The sequence below is a fragment of the Rhinopithecus bieti genome, unplaced genomic scaffold, assembly GCF_001698545.2.
Source record: "Rhinopithecus bieti isolate Rb0 unplaced genomic scaffold, ASM169854v2 scaffold_59, whole genome shotgun sequence".
In the NCBI taxonomy this organism is placed as follows: Eukaryota; Metazoa; Chordata; class Mammalia; order Primates; family Cercopithecidae; genus Rhinopithecus; species Rhinopithecus bieti.
Window position 1 is genome coordinate 1906077 of NW_016803115.1, and position 21015 is coordinate 1927091.

At 40.7% G+C, this 21015-nt stretch overlaps 1 protein-coding gene across 5 annotated transcripts in view; it reads left to right on the forward strand.

Moving 5' to 3' along the window:
- The window catches only part of CCDC146 (coiled-coil domain containing 146), a 192443-nt gene that overhangs the window by 125982 nt on the left and 45446 nt on the right, over window positions 1–21015 (forward strand). For 3 of the 5 annotated variants that reach the window (XM_017854321.1, XM_017854384.1, XM_017854454.1), the window contains 2 exons: window positions 4870–5079; window positions 19386–19443. In XM_017854321.1, coding sequence (XP_017709810.1) covers window positions 4870–5079; window positions 19386–19443 — 268 coding nt within the window. Of the gene's footprint in view, window positions 1–2633; window positions 2735–4869; window positions 5080–19385; window positions 19444–21015 lie in introns of those variants that run through there. The other 2 variants (XM_017854525.1, XM_017854614.1) reach the window with 2 other exon arrangements.

Here is a 21015-nt window from a genome sequence, read left to right on the forward strand (position 1 = left end):
CTTCCTGTTTGATAGTTTTCCTTCTAACAGTCAGGAACCTCAGCTGCAGGTCTGTTGGAGATTGCTTGAGGTCCACTCCAGACCCTGTTTGCCTGGGTATCAGCAGCAGAGGTTGCAGAAGATAGAATATTGCTGAACAGCGAGTGTACCTGTCTGATTGTTAATTTGGAAGCTTCCTCTCAGGGGTGTACTCCACCCTGTGAGGTGTGGGGTGTCAGATTGCCCCTAGTGGGGGATGTCTCCCAGTTAGGCTACTCAGGGGTCAGGGACCCACTTGAGCAGGCAGTCTGTCCGTTCTCAGATCTCAGCCTCCGCGTTGGGAGATCCACTGCTCTCTTCAAAGCTGTCAGACAGAGTCATTTGCGTCTGCAGAGGTTCCTGCTGCTTTTGTTGTTGTTGTTGTTGTTGTTTAGCTGTGCCCTGTCCCCAGAGGTGGAGTCTACAGAGACAGGCAGGTTTCCTTGAGCTGCTGTGAGGTCCACCCAGTTCGAGCTTCCAGGTGGCTTTGTTTACCTACTTAAGCCTCAGCAATGGTGGGCGCCCCTCCCCCCGCCTCGCTGCTGCCTTGCGGTTAGATGGCAGTCTGCTGTGCTAGCAATGAGGGAGGCTCCGTGGCCGTGGGACCCTCCCGTCCGGGTTTGGGATACAATCTCCTGGTGTGCCCTTTTGCTCAAAGCGCAGTATTGGGGTGGGAGTCACCCGATTTTCCGGGTGTTGTGTGTCTCAGTTCCCCTGGCTAGGAAAAGGGATTCCCTTCCCCTTGCGCTTCCCAGGTGAGGCGATGCCTCGCCCTGCTTCAGCTCTCGCTGGTCGGGCTGCAGCAGCTGACCAGCACCGATTGTCCGGCACTCCCTAGTGAGATGACCCCAGTACCTCAGTTGAAAATGCAGAAATCACCGGTGTTCTGTGTCGCTCGCGCTGGGAGTTGGAGACTGGAGCTGTTCCTATTCGGCCATCTTGCTCCGCCCTCTCATCTTTAAATTTCTTACTGGTGATGAGACCTGTCTTCATTTGCATTCCCCCATAAGTAGACGCTGAGGCAAGGATTTGCGTTCAGGTAGTTTGAGAAGTGATATGAGAAAGCATCACGAGCAAGTGGGGAAGTGCAACTGGGAAGGAAGGAATCCAGCCTTGAAGGGGCCATGTTCATCTGCGAGTTTATATGATGGGCTACTGGGGCTCAGCCTCACAGAGGAGCCTCTGAGTGGCTCACCTCAGCACTCTCCCCCTGAAGAGTGAAGAAACTGGAATATTTGCCCACCAGTTTCCACCATTCATTTTATTACAAATTACTCCCGGGGAGATTAGCTCTTGACACTTCTAGCTTGCCCTTTGACAAAGCAAACTTTGATGGCCAGAGACAGCTCTCAGGCAGAGGGACACAGGTGCTGCTGGTACATATGGCAACTGTGCGCCAAAGCTGCCAGTGGGCAAGAGGATTCTGGTGGGACACTGACAGTCTCTGCATAGGCCACACCTGCAGGACCCTTCTCCCATGTCTGTTCATCACTCAGAGGTGTAGATTCTCCAACAACCCCCGCCTAAGTCTGCTGAGACCCTGTCTTTACTTCTCACCTCCTCTCCATATCACAAGCTACTTACCTTGCAAGTCCCAGTCAGCAACAGGTCAGAAGAACAGGCAGAGTCCAGCAAGCCTGCCTGAGCACTGGCTATTAGCCACTGGGAATTAAGAGGGCAGGGGAGTGAAGAAAAACCCTAATGTGCTGTGATTCTTTACCACTCCAAAGCCTCTTTCTTTCCTTTTCCCCCGTCTTGTCTCATGGCCTTGCATGGTGTCTTCATCAAAAGCCAAGGAGCAACAGCAACAGATAGAAACTCCATGCTGCCACTCCCCAGCCGTCCTCTCCCCGCAATTCCCAATCACTGCCCCTCCTTCTTATCTTGCCCAGAGATATTTGGCTACTTTGAGGGTGAAAGCATGAGGGAAGAGTGAACAACTTTGAGAAGAGGAGAGCTGCATTCCTATGCAAACTTCAGGTGCACCCAGGTTCCTCACACCCCTCCAGAGCCCCCAGCCTTCGTTCCTCATCCTCAAGCCCAAGCCAAGTCCTCACCCTCACACCTAATGGAGGTTCCATTCCCCCATAGCTGGTCACGCCTGCCAGTGTGTTCTCAGAGTTCTCAAGACTCAGGAATTTTGAGACTTTAAGTGGAAAGTCTGGAGTCATCTTTTACAGCATACTTCACACTGCTTAACTGAGAGGAAATGCCACGCAGTTCTCTGGGCATCCCTCCAATCCTCTTTGCAGACACAAGGAACATCAGTGTTTCCTGCCCTCTGGATAGCTCTTCTCTAGAGCCCAGTGGACATTTTCAGGGTGCTTTGACTTAACTTCCTCCTCCCCTGGCCTGCAACTCAGCTCCCTGGCCCCTAGTGACAAGTAGCAGTGCAGGACCTCAGCTATGGCGTTATTTCTTCCTCTTCCAGGTTGTGTTGCAAAACAGTTAACTTCCCTTCTGCTACCCACATTTTACCTCTTGACCACTTAGTTCCCTCTGTTGCCATTGCAAACACTCACCATTCTCTCCTACTCCCAATGCCTGGCGGGTGGGAAAGATACGAAGCAGACGTAACATTCGTGCTGCTAGGACTGCAGCTGGGCAGATATAGCCTGGAAATATTGAACTGAAACTGAAGGAGTCTTCCATAGAAACTGTGTTATAAGAGTTGTTAAAGTCTTTTCTACTGGTGTCATGTTTTAAGTGCATGTGGGTAAGTTGCCATTTGTGTTCTGGCTGGAACCCTACCACCCTGTCCTTTCTGTGGAGAAACAGGCACTGTAGCCTGGGCCAACAGCTTACAATTTCAATAGCTGAAGCCTGACTTATTAAGGAGATCAGATAACTTTAGATTTGCAAAGCTTATTAGTATACATGGAAATTGAATTATAGGAGAATAATTGCAGCTTTCATTAGTGAAAATTATTTGAGGTTTCATTGTAGCTATTGTTATTACTGTTTGGTACCTAACATCATGTCTGGAACATGTTATGTCTCAGTAAATGTTTTGCTAGATACTGTTGAGCAAATGACATTGTAAAACCTGGGACAATGGATGTATCTGTACTGAATTGAGAATATCACAAAGGTGAGGCAGGCACAAGGTAACTTCATTTGAGATTGGCTTGATCAAGTCATTGGGCGTCTCTGCAAATGAGCTGGAACTCGAAGATTTCTCTTGGTGAGGACAGTTGGTGGGGAGCACACATCAAAAGAGAGCTCTGGTTCTAAAACAGGAAGTGGTGAGGGCTTACTTCAAATAGGAGAGGTAGCTAATATAAGGGTTTCTGGGAAATACGAATCCTATCTACTGGTAAGGTCGGGGCTGATGCTGGCTGATGCTATCTGATGCTAGCTTGCAGCATAGAGGAGTTCTACAAGATAATGGAGATTCCACCATGTCCTTTTTCTACATCCTCTGACAGATGTTTAGTCCTTTTCCCTACAGAGGGCCAAGGCCATAGAACATAACTGGGGTTGTAGGAATCTCCCTCTACTGTGACCTTCAAGTCCAGCTCTAACCAGTGTTCATCTTAGAATCAGAAATCTATAAATTTATTTATATTCATAATTGTGTATGGGAATTTCTAGTTTCCTAATAAAGTGTCTTTAGAAAAGTTTCTGTCTTTTCTTAGTTCACTAAGTGGGGAGAGATTTTCCTACAATTAAGTTATAAGAATTCAAGGGAGCTAGGGTTGTTTGGGGAGTCCAAGGGGAAATCTCCTCTTTCCCTATCATTTATCCCCTTCTAGTAAGTCATAATCATTCTTCAAAGTCAAGTGCAAATGTCACATTCCCATTGAGTGATCCTTTTTCTGTTGTCTCCTGCTGTCTTGATCTGGACACCAGCATTAGTACTTGTCATCTGGTATTCCTCCCCATCTGCCAGACTGTAAGATTCTCGAAGCTAGGAGCTAAGCCTTATTCACCTCTTGCACCTAGCATAGTACAGTCATCTCTTGGTATCCATGGGGGATTGATTCCAGGAGCTCCCGCAGATACCAAAATCCATGGATACTCAAGTCCCTGATATAAAATGGTATAGTATTTGCATGTAACCTAATCACATCCTCCCGTATACTTTAAATCATTTCTAGATTACTTGCGATACTAATACAATGTAAATGCTATGTAAATGGTGGTTATGCTGTATTGTTTAGGGAATCATGACAAGAAAAGTCTGTACATGTTCAGTAAAGAAACAATTTTTAAGTAAACATTTTATTTTGGAATAATTTTAGATTCGTAGAAAAGTTGCAAAAATAATATATGAAGTTCCCATCTATCCTTCACCCATTTTCCTCTAATGGGAGCATCTTACATAACCATGGTCGGTCAAAACTAGGAAGTTAACATTTGTATATTACTATCAATTGAACTCCAGATTTTCAACAGTTTTTCCACTAATGTTCTTTTTTTGTTCCAGGACCCAATGCAGTATACCCCACTATATTTAGTCCTCATGTCTCCTTGATCTCTGTGACAATTTCTCAGTGTTTCCTTGTTTTTCACGTTGACAGTTTTAAGAGTGCTAGTTGGGTATTCTATAGAATGTTTCTCAGTTTGAGATTTTTCTCATATTTAGACCAGACTTAGGTGTTTTGGAGAACACCACAAAGGTGAAGCAGACTCAATTTTTTAACAAAAATTTTCCCTTGTGGTTGATTGAATCCACAAATGTGGACTCACGGACATGAAGGGTCAACTGACTTGGCACAAAAATGTCAGAGTTGAGCTGAGCCCAGGAGTGGGGAGCAGCTATCCTCACTAGACCCCCACAGGAGCCACAGAGGGAACCGAGGGTATACATGTCTCATTACATGAGTCTCTGTTTTTCATGTAACTCAGCACACAAGAGTCAGAGGTCCAACTGCTACAGAATGCCAAACGTTTCACTGAGCAAGTACAACAGCAGCAGTTTCACCTGCAGCAAGCTGATAATTTTCCAGAAGCATTCTCCACGGAGGTCTCCAAAATGAGAGAACAACTTCTCAAGTATCAGAATGAATATAATGCGGTGAAGGAAAGAGAGTTCCATAATCAGTACAGATTAAATAGGTAAGTGAACAATGCTCTCCAGCACACCGAAAAGTCATTTCCTCATAAATAGAAAAAAAAGTGAGGTGAAGTTGGAGGTAACTGAAGGAGTAGGAGACAGCAATATGATGATGATTGCAACCCTAGTTCTCTTGAATCCTTAGAATGGAATGGGAAGTCCCTGAACAAGAAAATGATACTTCTCGAATAAAAGCTCAGGTGACAGAGATGCCTGCTGTGTTTTGCATGTCAGGAAAGCCATCTCATTGACAGCTGCAGCCAAAGAACACACTCCATCAAACAAGTTCTTAGCACTCCCTTGCCCTCCCCCTGCCCTGGCAGTGGCCCCTCATGCGTGCAGTACCAGAGCACGCATCTGCATGGTGGGCGCTTCTCCCCACATGCGTTTTCCAAACAAGCCTCCGTGAGCTGAGGGTCACATCTCATCTGGCTCACTCTATTCTAAGAGAACAGCAACAGGACCACATACGCAAACTTCATCTCCTACTACTAGGCTATTCCTCAGGATGAAGGAGAAAAGGTACATCCTTTTGGAAGACACATTTACTTATCCAAATTTAGAGGACATCATTTAGTGAACTAAAGCAGACATTAAGTGCTAAAAGGGGAAGTGTTATTTTCAAAATCTCTTCTAACTTTCCTCCCAAGGAGTAGCAAGTCAGTGGAAGAGTTTGTTCAGCAAGTCATACTATTTAGATTGAATTTGAAAATGATGGCAATTCACGTTTTCTCCTGTGGTGTGCTGTGTGCTGTGCCTGGGTACAGGGGAGAAAGCAAAACCATTTCTCCTAGAGTTTGTTACCATTTAAGGTGGCAGAACTTTCTCTGACTATTTTTAAGAGGTGGACTTCTGACAGTGCAAATATAATTCAGTCCTTCCTAGAGATAAGCAAATGACTTGAGCAACCTCTCGAAGACCTTATAAGCCCTGGGTTTAAAATCTTCTCTTTGGGGCCTATTTTTTCACTGGCGGTGGGTGTGGGTGGGGTGTGAATAAAGAAGGTCAGTTTAATCAAGACATCCTATTTGGGGGGGAAATTGGAGGTTTTTTGTCTTTCAATCTAAACTTGTTTCAGGCTTTCCAGTGACATCTATAAAAAGAAAGCCCAGCTATTTCTGTGCTCTGTAAGCGCTCTTTCAGTTGAGAAAATAATGAAATTAAAACAATTAGTGGTTGTTCATTAGTATTGAAAATGTGAATGCTTGACATTTCCATGAAAGAGTAAGAAGAACATAAGTCAGTTGATATTTAAATTGTTTAAAATTTCCAACTATTCCTGCCAAGAGAAAAAAAAAACAAAACAAAAACCAGAATGTTGCCCTTTAGGTATAGACAGGCAGATTATTCACTGAGATGGGAAGGAGACAATGTGTAGTGACCTGCGATGAATAAGAACATTCAAAATGCACATTTGCAGAAATGTTTAGTATGTATTCTTTTTGAATTTATAATGTATCATTCTTAAGCTTGAGAAGGTTCCCTTGCATTCTCAAATATTAACAGCTCAAGAACTAACAAGCTTATTTTCATAAAAATTATGGTGATGCTAAAATAAATAGGAGTAAAGAATGATAGGCTCTGCATTTCATTGCCGTACCATATTTAGTATCACAGTCATGCACCTCATAATGGTGTTTTTCAGTCAACAATGGACTGTCTATATGATGATGGTCCCATAACATTGCAGTGAAGCTGAAAATGTACTTTTGCCTAGTATTTACTATTTGATACATTTTATTTTTATTTTGGAGTGTACTCTTTCTACTTAAAAAAAAAATATTAACTGTAAAACAGCCTCAGGCAGGTCGTTCAGGAAGTATTCCAGAAAAAGGCATTGTTATAGGAGATAACAGCTCCTAAATATCTTCCAGTGGGACAAGATGTGGGGGCAGAAAATAATGGCTTTGATGCTGACCCCGTGTAGGCCTAGGCTAATGTGTGTGTTTATGTCTATTTTGTTGTTTGTTTGTTTGTTTTGAGACAGAGTCGTGCTCTGTCGCCCAGGCTGGAGAGCAGTGGCACGATTTCGGCTCACTGCAACCTCTGTTTCCCGGGTGCAAGCAATTCTCTGCCTCAGCCTCCCGAGTAGCTGGGATTACAGGCACCCATCACCATGCCCGACCAATTTTTGTATTTTTAGTAGAGATGGGATTTCACCATCTTGGTCAGGGTGGTCTTGAACTCCTGTATGTCTTTGTTTTAACAAAAAATGTTGTAAAAGTAAAAGAAATTTAATTAAAACCTTGTAGAATAAGAATACAAAGGAAGAAAATATTTTTACACAGCTCTACAATGTGTATTTTAAGCTGTATTGTGAGTCAAAAGCTAAAAGTAAATTTTGTAAAGTAAAAAAGTTACAGTACATTTATTATCAAAGAATAATATGTTTTATAAATGTAGTGTAGCCTAAGCGTACAGTGTTTATAAAGTCCACAGGAGTGTAAGTAACATCCTAGGTCTTCACATTCACTCACCACTCACTCACCCAGCCACTGACTCACCCTGAGCAACTTCCAGTCCTGCAACCTCCATTTATGGTAAGTGCCCTAGACAGGTGTACCATTTTTTATCTTTTATGCCATATTTTTACTGTGTGTGTTCTTTGTTTAGATACACAAATATTTATTGTATTACAATTGCCTACAGTACTCAGTCCGGTAACCTGCTATGCAGGTCTATAGCCTAGGTGCAACAGGCTTTACCACACAGCCTAGATGTGTAGCAGACCACACCATGTAGGTTTGTGTAAGTGCATTCCATGTGTTCACACAGTGATGAAGCTGCCTAACGACGCATCTCTCAGAATATATTCCCATCGTTAAGCGACACATGATTACACATGATACAGAAACCAGTTCCCTCAACACCCTCCCACTGACCTCCGTCCCCCTGGAAAAAGTAGATATCTCCATCCCCACATAAAAATAAAGAGATGAAGCTAATGAGAGAAAACTATTCATCCACATATACAGATGACATTTGTCAGAACAGCACAACAAATTCTCATTGAGTGTCTAGATAATAGAAGCCCAAATAACTAGCACTCCTCCACCCAATATCTTCAGGAACTTCTGAATCACTGGCAACTACTAAGAACAACATATTGTTCCAATACTCTAGAGAAAGGATTTTACTATGTAATTTTGTCGATTTTTTTGTGTATGTTCACATAACATAAACCTTTTAATAAATGTTAATAAATCTAATTATGTGGTTGGTTAGTAATTAAATCTATGTTGCAGTAGTTTCTGGTTCTGGATTAATATTTATGACTTGATAAGCATGCATTTCAGGAAATAATATGTAGTCTATTTAAAGTTAAATTAATACGTTATAAATAAATAATAAAGTAATGAAATGCTGTTGAACTTATTTTTTGAAACAAAACAGGAGTACTTACCTTTCTAAACAGTTTGAAAAGATTTTTCAGTACTCTGTTCAACCTTTTCCTTGCCTTTACTGTGTTACCTTTTGGAGCTTCCCTGTTTTCTAGTAATTCCTAAACTTTGAACAGCAAATACATTGCGTCTTTTGTGCTAGATCTGACACATTCTGACCAGTCTTGGTCAGCTGGGGGAAACAAGGCTGTGGTGAGCTGGCACTGTCCATTGCACTGTGAACACGGAGAGTGGGAACACTCAGGCCACACACGTGCAGGGCTGTCCTGACATGACCCTGACCTTAGTGACTGTTGACTCTCCTGTGGCTGGTTCCTGTGGTCCTTGTTGCACATTCAGGGTTTATTAGTTGTTTTCCGTTCTTGGTCCAGTGATGATAGCAAAGTTGGAACCAAGAAAAAACAGATCTGGTAAGAAAGGAAAGGAGGAATGATCTTAGCAATGCATCTGGAATTCCAGAAAATTAGAATGTGACAGGCATGTAGGTACTTAGGAGTAGTCACAAGGAAAAACTCATAGCTAGAACAGATTTTACCTTAACTTAAAAAAATCTTTGCTCTTCTGTGGCAACAAATATCTTAAAAGAACTAACTTAGAACAGGTTTCTCCGAATGTGTTTCTCATAACTCAAAGAGAAGCACCTGAGACACTTGTTTGAAAGGCAGATCCCATCCAGGAAGTAATGATTATGATTTTTGCCCAAGAGCCACTGCCGCCACCCAAAGTGACATTTGCTTATGTAACTCTGACTCACATTACAGTTAGAGGACCGTGCGTTGCAAAGGTGGTTCTCAGCCCTGACTGCAGGTCAGTCACCTGAGTCTCCTCTCAGTGATCACTCAGTCTACGTGTAAACACTTCCAGTGACAGGAAGCTCTCAGCCTCCCACGGAGGCTCATGCCAACTTTGGAAATGCTCCTGCACTTAAATGGTTGGTGGATTTGTTTATAAACCTACCTTCTTGCAACTTTCACCCATCCATGCTGGTTCTACTCCTGTGGTGAATAATGCCTCTCACACATGTCAGCATATTGGGCTTCCTGCATTATCTCTTCACCCATAGATCCTTAAAACCAAAAGACTTTTGACCTTGCTTTAGAAAGGAAGTAAATCCTAAGGAGCTTTGATGTCAAAACACCCCTTAGTCAGGAAAGCTGAAAAATGTCAGATTTAAGTTTTAATGCACGTTTGAAAGGTTAGGAGTTAATACATACCAGGAGGCACAGAAACAAAACATGTTTTGCCCCAGTAATCCCATGCAAAAGTGATAATCCAAAAGGAGAGAAAAAGATACAATGCATAAAGATATTGATATTTATGAACGTGAAAAATTGGAAGCAATCTGAATTCTAAAAAAGTGTGGAATATTTAAATACTGCATTCCAGAAATACCTTGATACTGAACCTCTGTCGTCAGAGCTGTGTTTGTGTATCAGTTTAGCTTTGACTGTGTGACTTTGGAAAAGTTGCTTAACTCCTCAGTTTCTTCATTTGTGCAACAAAAATAACAATTCCTACTTAGCAAGGTTGTGAATTTTAGATGTTATGCATTTAAAACACCTGGCACACAGTATGCTTAGTATATGATAAATAATATTTAAGATTATTTTATTATGGTACATCCACCCAGTAGAAAACCTTGAAAATAGCTATTATTATAAAGTCTGTTTAGCAACTTAGGAAAATATTTTAATTAAATGTTAGGTAAAAATGGATTCAACCACACATATACATTTAAAATAAGTTTATTAAAAGAACACAGGGAAAATAAAAATGATCAACCATGTGTGATGGAGTAGGATTATAATCTTTAAAAGTAGAAAAATACATTCCTTTTAGAGGAAATAAGTCAGTATTTCTCAATTAAAAAAAAATGTATGATAGAAATGTAAGTTTTAAATGTCCTAAAGAATTAGTCATTTTATGTTTGTTTAAACATAAAAATATATTTAAAGAAAAGACCATAAGTCACATCTTGTGAAAGAGCTTGCTGTCACCATTTTGAAACTCAGAAATACTCAGGTTGCCTTTGTAACCAAACGATAGTAGCACACTACCACCCCCTGGTGGCAGCATGCCCAAGGTGTAGGATCAATACCTGGGAAGTAAAATATCGCTAATGTATATATGCAAATTCTAAAAGCAAAGGCATAGCTATTTAAAGATCTAAAAAACTCAATTTGTGGTCTAGACAACTAACCTACATTAAATTCAATGTGACACATTTATTACAAAATTCATCTACATTATTGCAAATAAAATGTCATTAAAATAACATAATCCCATTAAAAGTGGGCAAAGGACATGAATAGACATTTTTCAAAAGAAGACAAATGGCTAAGAAGCAAATGAAAAAATGTTCATCACTAATCAAAGAAATGCAAACTAAAACCACAATGATATATCATTTTAAACCAGTCAGAATGGCTATGATTAAAAAGAAAAAAAATAAGATGTTGACGGAGTGCTGAGTAAAGGGAATACTTATATATTGTTGCTAGGAATGTGATTGCTACAAGCTGTATGGAAAACAGTATGGATATTTCTCAAAGAACTAAAAATAGTACTGCTAGTCCATCGGGCAATCCTTCTACTGGCTATATACCCAAGAAAAAGAAATCATATCCAAAAGATACCTGTGCTCAGATGTTTATTGCAACTCTATTCACAATAGCAAAGATATGGAATCAACCTAAGTGTCTGTCAAGAGACTGGATAAAGAAAATGTGACATATATATACAATGGAATACTATTCAGTCATTAAAAAAATGAAATTATTTCTTTCGCAGTAACATGGATGGAACCAAGGCCATTAAGTGAAACAAAACTCACAAACAGAAAGCCAAATACCACACATTCTCATAAGTGGGAGCTAAGTAATGTGTACACGTGGACATAGAGTGTGGAGTAGTAGATACTGGAGTCTTAGAAGGATGGGAGGACAGAAGGAGGGTGAAGGATGAGAAATTACTTAATGGGTATACATATATATAATTTAAGTGATGATTGTACCAAAAGCCCTGACTTCACCATACTGCAATATATCCATGTAACAAAACTGCACTTGTATCCCTTAAATGCATACAAATGAGAAAACCTGGTGTGCATGTGCTTTTAGCTCATTTTCCTAGATCTATGGGCTAGTGGGATCTGCTTATTTGATATAACCAGTGGACATAATTGTCTGTGTATTCTATTATTTCATATGATTTTTCAAGTGTGATCAATAGAAACTTCAAAATCTTTCTATATTGGAAAACCATATGACTTCTTTGGCACTTAATAGTTAGCCATTAAATGCAGAAAGCAAAAAAAATGAAAAATATTTCTCTTAGACTTCTTCAGGAAATCTAGTTGATAAAACAGTTCAAAATACGGTTATTGGAAGAAATATGCAATTATATCAAACTCATTTTGTTTAGAACATTCAAGCTATTTGAAGCAGTTTCCAAAATGTCATTCTAGCATCATGTCATCTTATTAGTTAAAATAAAAATACAAACTTTTTTGTATTTTCTCATGAATAAGTGAACAAAACCATACGTTCCCATTCACTGTACTTTCTAATGTTTTTATTTCTTTTGTTTGTTAATCTCAATTTACAATGATGACTGGCTTTTAGAAAAACTGACATTTCTTTCTAGAGATGCCAAGTATATCCAATGGATTGATGGGATTATTGAGTTTGACTATGTCCTTAACTGATCTTCTGATTTCTGCATCTGTGCACTTTTGATAGAGGGATGTTGAAGTCTCCAACTATGAGAGTGGATCCATCTACTTCTCCTTGCACTTCTATCAGTTTTGCCTCATGTATTTTGATGTTCTGTTGTTAGGTGTATATACATTAAGAATTCATTGGCCGGACGCGGTGGGTCTCACCTGTAATCCCAGCACTTTGAAAGGCCAAGGCAGGCAGATCACGAGGTCAACAGATCAAGACCATCCTGGCCAACATGGTAAAACCCCGTCTCGACTAAAAATACAAAAATTAGCTGGGTGTGGTGGTGCACACCGGTAGTCCCAACTACTCGGGAGGCTGAGGCAGGAGATTCGCTTGAACCCAGGAGGCAGAGGTTGCAGTCAGTTGAGATTGTACCACTGCACTCCAGCCTGGCAACAGAGCAAGACTCTGCTTAAAACAAAAAACAAAAAAAAAACAAAAAAACAGTAAGTCTTCTTGAAGAATTGACTCTTTTATCATTATATAAAGCCTCTCTTTGTCTCTGATAACTTTTCTCGTTCTGAAGTCTGTTCTGTCTGAAATTTAGTGACTCATCTTTTTTTAATGGTAGTATGGCATATCTTTATCCATTTACTTTTAATATATGTGGGTCTTTATATTTAAACTGGATTATTGGCAGACACAGCATATAATTTGGGTCTTGTTTTTTTTTTCTTTTTGGATCCATTGTGACAATCTTTTAACTGACATTTAACATGATTACTGTTGTAGTTGGGTTAGTATCTTCTGACATATTTTTACTGTTCTCTATTTGTTGTGCTTGTTCTTCATTCCTGTTTTTGTTTCCTCTTTTATGCCTTTTGTGGTTTTAACTAAGCATTTAATGTAATTCAATTTTCTGTCCTTTCTTAGTATATCAGTTGTACATCTTTTTTTTACTTTAAGTGGTTGCCATGGAGTTTGCAATATACATTTACTAATCTAAGACCATTTTCAAATAACACTATACCACTTCAAGTACTTTTTAACAAAATAGTCCAATTCTTCCTTCCTATCCCTTGTGTCGTTGCTGTTATTTCACTTACACATGGGCATACATAAATATATATGCATATGTAATTGAATACATTGCTGCTGTTATAAATTTGAACAGTGTTATCTGTTATCTCAAGAATAAGACAAAAGCTTTTCTTTTCCCCTCACTGATTCCATCTCTAATGCGCTTCATTTGTGTAGAACTGAGTTTCTGACCTACGTAATTTTCCTTCCCTCTAAAGAGCTTCCTTTAATATATATTGCAAAGCAGTCTATTGACAAACAAATGTCCTCAATTTTTATCTGAGAAAGTCTTTATTTCTCCTTTACTTTGGAGAATAATTTCACAAGGTACAGAGCTTTAGGTTGGTAGTTTTTTCTCTCAATACTTTAAATATTTCACTCTACTCTCTTCTTGCATGTATGGTTTCTGAGGAGAAATTGGATGTAATTCTTTGTTCCTCCATAGGTAAGTGTGTTTTTCCTCTAACTTCTCTCAGGAATTTTCATTATCGTTGACTTTCTGTAATTTACATATGATGTGCCTAGATGTTCTTTGAGCTTCCTGGATCTGTAGTTTATTTGCCTGCATTAATTTGAAGGAATTTCTTGTGTTCCTTTCTTTCTTCTCCTGGTATTCTTGTTATGAGTATGTATGCCTTTTGTAGTTGTCTCAGAGTTCTTGAATATTCTGGTTTTTTCCTAGTCTTTTTTTTTTTTTTTTTTGCTTTTTAGTTTGGGTAGTGTCTAGTAAGATATCTTCAAGCTAAGAGATTCTTTCCTCAGCCAAGTTCATTCTGTTAGTAAGCCTGTTACAGGCATTCTTCATTTCTGATACAGTGCTTCTGATCTGTAGTAGTTCTTTTCTTTCTTTCTTTTTTCCTTTTTTTTTTTTTTTTTTTTGTTGTTTGTTTTTGCGACAGAGTCTCACTCCATCGCCCAGGCTGGATTTCAGTGGCACAATCTTGGCTCACTGCAACCTCTGCCTCCCGGGTTCAAGAGATTCTCCTGCATCAGCCTCCTGAGTAGCTGGGATTAGAGGTGGCCGCCAACATGCCCAGATAATTTTTGTAATTTTTTGTAGATGGGATTATTTCACCATATTGGCCAGGCTGGTCTTGAACTCCTGACCTCAAGTTATCTGCCCGCCTCGGCCTCCCAAAGTGCTGGGATTACAGGCATGAACCACCAGTCCTGGCTGAGTATTTCTTTGTTATTTCTTAGAATTTCCATCTCTCTACTTACACTGCCCATTTTGTGATTAAGTTTATCTGTTAGCNTTTTTTGCTTTTAGTTTGGGTAGTGTCTAGTAAGATATCTTCAAGCTAAGAGATTCTTTCCTCAGCCAAGTTCATTCTGTTAGTAAGCCTGTTACAGGCATTCTTCATTTCTGATACAGTGCTTCTGATCTGTAGTAGTTCTTTTCTTTCTTTCTTTTTTCCTTTTTTTTTTTTTTTTTTTTTTTTTTTTTTTTTTTTTCTTTTTTTTTTTTTTTTTTTTTTTTTGTTGTTTGTTTTTGCGACAGAGTCTCACTCCATCGCCCAGGCTGGATTTCAGTGGCACAATCTTGGCTCACTGCAACCTCTGCCTCCCGGGTTCAAGAGATTCTCCTGCATCAGCCTCCTGAGTAGCTGGGATTAGAGGTGGCCGCCAACATGCCCAGATAATTTTGTAATTTTTTGTAGATGGGATTATTTCACCATATTGGCCAGGCTGGTCTTGAACTCCTGACCTCAAGTTATCTGCCCGCCTCGGCCTCCCAAAGTGCTGGGATTACAGGCATGAACCACCAGTCCTGGCTGAGTATTTCTTTGTTATTTCTTAGAATTTCCATCTCTCTACTTACACTGCCCATTTTGTGATTAAGTTTATCTGTTAGCGTTCTTAGCATATGAGTCATAGTTGTTTTAAATTCCTGGTAATTCACACATCCTTGCCATATCTGGTTCTGATGCTTGCTCTGTCTCTTCAGACTGTGTTTTTTGCCTTTTAGTGTGCCTTGCAGTTTTTTTCTTGATAGCCAAACATGATGTACTGGATAAAAGGAACTGCTTTAAAGAGGACTGCAGGAACATGGTGGTAAGGTGTGGAGGGAGGGGACATTCTATGGTGCTATGATTAGGTCTCAGTCTTCTAGTGAGTCTGTGACTCTGAACTGTGAACTTCATCAATACTTCCCACCACCCTCCAAACCCCCTTAGGAAAGACAGGATGGCTAGAGTGGGCTGGAATCAGGTATTTCCCTTTCTCCATGTGGAAGGCTACAGCCAGCTGGAGTTGGGTATTTCACTTCCCTAGGTCAGTTAGACTCTGGTCAAACTCCAGCAGGTTAACTATAGTTGCTCAGGGCAGGCCTGTTAAAAAGAGCAGAATACTCTGGCATGTCAAAGTACTTCTGTTTCCCTCCCCTGCTGGAACACAAGGAGATTTTTCTGATACTCACTGAGAAAACCTGGTTAAGCTCCTGGAGGTAAAACTCATAAAACTGTGTCCCACTGGGGATTTTTACTCTCAGACATGTCCACGCCAAACCTCCAGCAATTCATCAATTACAGTTTAGATTTTTCTACCCAGCACTTGTTCCTGCCCAAGTTTCTGCTTGTGGGTGTCTACTCCAATAAGTTGTGATTCTCTGTATTCACTTTCTGTGTCTCTAATTTTGGGGAGAGTAGTTTGCCCTGTGTGTGACCTCAATTCTCTTATGGATATGAGAAGAGTTGTTGATTTTTCAGTTTGTTCAGTTTTTTACCTGTTAAGATAGAGTGGAGCCTTTAAGTTCCTTACATACAGGAATGGAAACCAAAATGTTTTGCTTTTCCTTTACTAGTCTCTCATTTTCTGGATTTCTAAATTTTGAAATCCCAGAAATCAGTCCTTAGTTCTCTTCCTGTTTCTATCTACAATTTATCCCGAAGTGATCCATCCCATCCAGTCCTATGATCTTAAACATCTCATGGGCTGTGATTCCAGGTAAGATGGAGTAAGCCCACTTCATCCTGTCTCTCCCACTAAACACAACTATAAAATCGAGTGGAATGTATGAGCATCCATTTGAGGACTCTGAAAAGTAAATCATGACAGGCAGGTTGGGGAAGAAGGTCAGGATTAAAAGTAGCATTGAGCTGTGGTTAATTTATTATTTTTTCCCCTCTGGTGCTAACCCCTAAAACAGGTTAGGTTTTCCCCTAACCTGAATGCTAACCTACATGAAATCCAGAGACAATCACTGGCCTGGAGAGAGAGAGAGCTCCAGGAAAAGCCCTTTAATTCTGGCTCAAGGAACAAGCAAGGAACTCATGATGCTCAGAGAGAGTCCAGACCCCTGTTTTGCTTTTAATTCCTCTCCACTCTCTCATACCTCAGCTTTCAAGCAACACTGAGGCAGCAGTGGCAGAGTCATATATGATGGGAGCCCACAGGAGCCAAAATACTGGGGAAAGGGAACCTTTGGAACTGTGATTCTCAAGAGAATTAAAAAGTCCTTTTGCTGGCTTGCTCTCATGCTCTTTCTCTCACACAGATGTCAGTAAATTTGAAGATAGATAAAAATTGTCCGATGTGAACAGAGGAAAAAAAAATTGAGTAAAAATGAACAGATCCATGGCCGGGTGCGGTGGCTCATGCCTGTAATCCCAGCACTTTGGGAGGCCGAGGCAGGCAGATCACCTGAGGTCAGGAGTTCAAAACGAGGCTAGCTAACATGGAGAAACCCCGTCTTTACTAAAAATACAAATATTAGCCGGGCATGGTGGCATGCGCCTATAGTCCCAGCTACCCGGGAGGCTGAGGCAGGAGAATTGCTGGAACCCACCAGGGTGGAGGTTGCAGCGAGCCAAGATCACGCCACTGCACTGCACTCCAGCTGGACGACAGAGTGAGACTCCATCTCAAACAAACAAAAATAACAACAACAGATCTATAGGCATCCATGAGACAACAGCAAAACATCTAATTCATGTCACTGGAGTTGCAGAAAGAGAAGGTATATGATTATGAAAAGAATTTGAAGTAGTAATGGCTGAAAAATCCCCAAGTTTGGTGAAAGAAAAGCCCATAGATTCAAAAAGCTCAATGAGCCCCAAACAGGGTAAACTCAAAGAAATACGTTCCAAATGCATCACAGTAAAACTTGAAACTTAAAAATGAAGACAAAATCTTGAAAGAAGCAAGAAACAGGTTTCAAGAATGATGCTCATATTTATAATTTTGAAAATTAAGTGAGTTGAAATGCCATTACCAAAAGAAGGAATAGAAAAACGGTAGGTTTCAGGTGGGAAGATAATGAGTTTTAATTTGAGGGGCCTTTGATATACACAACTGGAATTGCCCAGTAAGAAACTGAACATAAAAATTTGGAGCTCCAGGGAAATTCTGAACTGGAAATAAGGATGTTTAACTCATCACTGTAACTGGCACTGTGGAAACGGTATACAGAATAAGAAAAGGAGAAGTTAGTCTTCAACTAGGCTATGCAGTAAGAACAAATCTTAAAATCTCAACGGAAGAATTGAATGAAATTTTGTTTCTGGCTCATAGCACAGTCCAGTGCAAGTCATGCAGCCACCTCTATCCTAAGCTTTGCCAGCTGGAGCATGTGCCTTCCAAGTTCAACATGGCTGGGGAAGACATTTGTCACTTCCACTCACCTTCCTTGGGCAAATTAGTCCAATGGTCCCAATTCAAATGCAAGGGAGATTGTGAAATATAGTCACCCTGTGTGTCCAGGAAGGGAAAATGGTGCAGCAAACACATGGCAATGGGTCAGGATAGAAGTGACAGGATGGAAGTGTAGACAAGGTGTGCCCACCTGGACTGCTTATGAGTTCATGTCACAGTTTTAATAGCTTGTAGTGGAAACAAAAGTAAAAATAGTTGTCCTCAAATACCCATATCTAATAACCACTTAGACTTGGCTCCTGGTCTAAATCTGCCCTTTACCTGAAATATTCATTCAGTGTTTTGTGTATCCATGTCCTTATCACATCTGGATCTCTGAAGTTTCCTCTGGCTCTAGCATTTGTTATACCTCAGGAATGCAATTGTCACACAAAACTGAAACTGAGTCCACACCTTTGAACAATGTGGACTCTTCCCTTCTGTGATTTCTGTGAGGGTTTTCTGCAATCTGGATGTAGAAGAATGTGGTGCAACAGGTCATTCTGAGTGACGATCTATTTGCATATGCATGCCCATATCTCATTCAGCACATACATTATTTTAAATAATGAAGATGGGAACAAAACTAATTTCAGTTCCATTTATTCATATTAATTTTTACTGGATGGCAACTATATGCAAGCACTTGTTAAGATGATGATGCAGTGGTAAATTGGGAGCTAGGTTTTCTAGTGGGGAAATGTGTAACACAATGTCAGGTCATGATGAATACTATATAGAAAAGTAAAGCAAAACGAGGAAAGAGTTTGAGGACTGTTGGCACTGTTTTAGATGGCCAGGCACCTCTCTGAGAAGGTGATATCGGTACAGGTCTGCATGAAGCAAGAAGTGAGCTATGCAAAGATCTGTGGCGAGAGCATACCCTCTGGAGGGATCAGATAGGGCAAAGGCCCTGAGGTAGAAACAAGCTTGGCAAGAAAGCCAGTGTGACTGGTGCCAGAGAGTGGCAGGCTGTGAGACTAGAGAGGCAGATGAGGCAGGGCCATGTAGGTGTGGGAAAGGAGTTCAAATTTTGGTCCAGGTGTGATGGGAATTTACCAAACAGGGAAGCGAGGTGATCTATTTACATGTTAAAAAATCACTGTGGTGTGGGTGGAGAATTGACTTTAATGGGCTAAGGTGGAGGCAGGCAAAGTAGGAGATCAATTGGGAGGCTGTAGTAGGAATCCAGGCAGGCACTAGCCCATTCCAAGTAACATAAAGAAGAAAAAGCCCAGAGCCTGCCGGGAAGGACCCTGTGTCCCAGGGGTAGGCCCATGGTCCCCAACATTTATAATGTGCTGAGGTAACCCCTCTAAGTGAGTGGGTGTTCACAAAGTTGTGGGAGTCCTGGGGAGGAGGAAGCACCCCAATGCACCTGTGATTCAGGAAAACCATCATAAAGAATGGACAGCAGGTTGCCTGGCAGACAAGCATGGGGATGGCATTCTGGGATGAGAAGATAGAAAGTTGTTATTACAGAAAGAACTTATTTCTTTGTACTTTTTCAAACTTGATTTTTTTTTTCAGCTTAAAGGAAGAAAAAATCATCATAGTAAAAGAATTTGAGAAGATACCAAAGCCAGGAGTAAGTCTTAGATGATACAGAGTTTCTTAAATACAGCTGGATTCAATCATCCCTTTTTATAAATATTAATGTTTATCACAACAACCATAGCCTGAAACATTTTAAAGATTCTAAAGTCTTAACTGTGAATGATGCTGAAAAGACTAGCTACATAACTTCTGGAGTAAATATAAGTAATGCCTATTATAGACCTTAGCAACTTGGCATCTAGTTTAGGCTGTATTTAGTTGGACAATGTCTGCTTTGTTTCCAGAAGAAAAAAGGATTCTGTGGTTGACACTAAAAATATTATTTTGCTATAGCTATTACGGTCATAGCTCTCTGAACATCTCAAGTTATTACAATACATTTTTACAAAGAAAATGTATCACTTGTCTATTCCTGCCTAACAAACCATCCCAGAACTTAGTGGCTTAAAACAACAACCATTTCATATTTTTCACAGTTCTGAATTCTTCTGGTCTTAGCTGGCCAAATTGGGGCTGGGTAAACTAGGATAGCTCCATTCATATACCAGCCATTTGGCAGGCTACTTGGTCTAAGGTCACATGTCACTAGTTGGTCACATGATGATGGAAGGGTTTCCAGCCTCAAGAAGGAGCAAACTCCAATATGTAAGACCTTTTTGGGCCTCTGCTAAAATCATTTTTCATGATATCCCATTGGCCAATGCAAGTATTATAACATGACCAAGTCTAGAATCAAGTTGGCCCTACCTCTTAATGGGAAGAATGATCAAGACAATGCAAAGGGACATGCATACCCTGGAGATAGGAGGAATTTGTGGCCACTTTTTACAATCTATTATAGAAAGTAAATAGAATGATCACCATACTTTGCACTCCTTCCACTTTCTGATAATCCAAAAGTGTGTTGGTGGTGGTTTAATTCCAAGGCCAGCTCACAAAAAACCTGTTTAGCATAGAGTAAAATACTGTTAATTCTAAATAAGTATGCCAAACCATCATTTACAACACAGATTTTATGGGAAAAACATTTTGAAATTTCATTCAGATCCTAGCATCACCAATGATGCTCTCACCCAGCAGCAGTGGGAGGAGGGAGCTATACAGAAAGCCCAGGGCAGGCTAAATAGACCCAGCACTGAGTCATTAGTAACAGTAACTGTAGACCTTCTGAGTGTGAGAAGGCTTCTCTCCCATAAGTCAAACACTCCACAGGTAATCAGACATGAGACAAAGATCTTCGATGATTCTAGGGTAGATGGTATTTGGGGAGAATGTGCATGAGCTAGAGAAGTAATATCAATAAGAAAGTGGGCGGCCCGGCGCGGTGGCTCAAGCCTGTAATCCCAGCACTTTGCGAGGCCGAGACAGGCGGATCACGAGGTCAGCAGATCGAGACTATCCTGGCTAACACGGTGAAACCCCGTCTCTACTAAAAAATACAAAAAAACTAGCCGGGTGAGATGGCGGGCGCCTGTAGTCCCAGCTACTCGGGAGGCTGAGGCAGGAGAATGGCGTGAACCCGGGAGGCGGAGCTTGCAGTGAGCTGAGATCCGGCCACTGCACTCCAGCCTGGGCGGCAGAGCAAGACTCCGTCTCAAAAAAA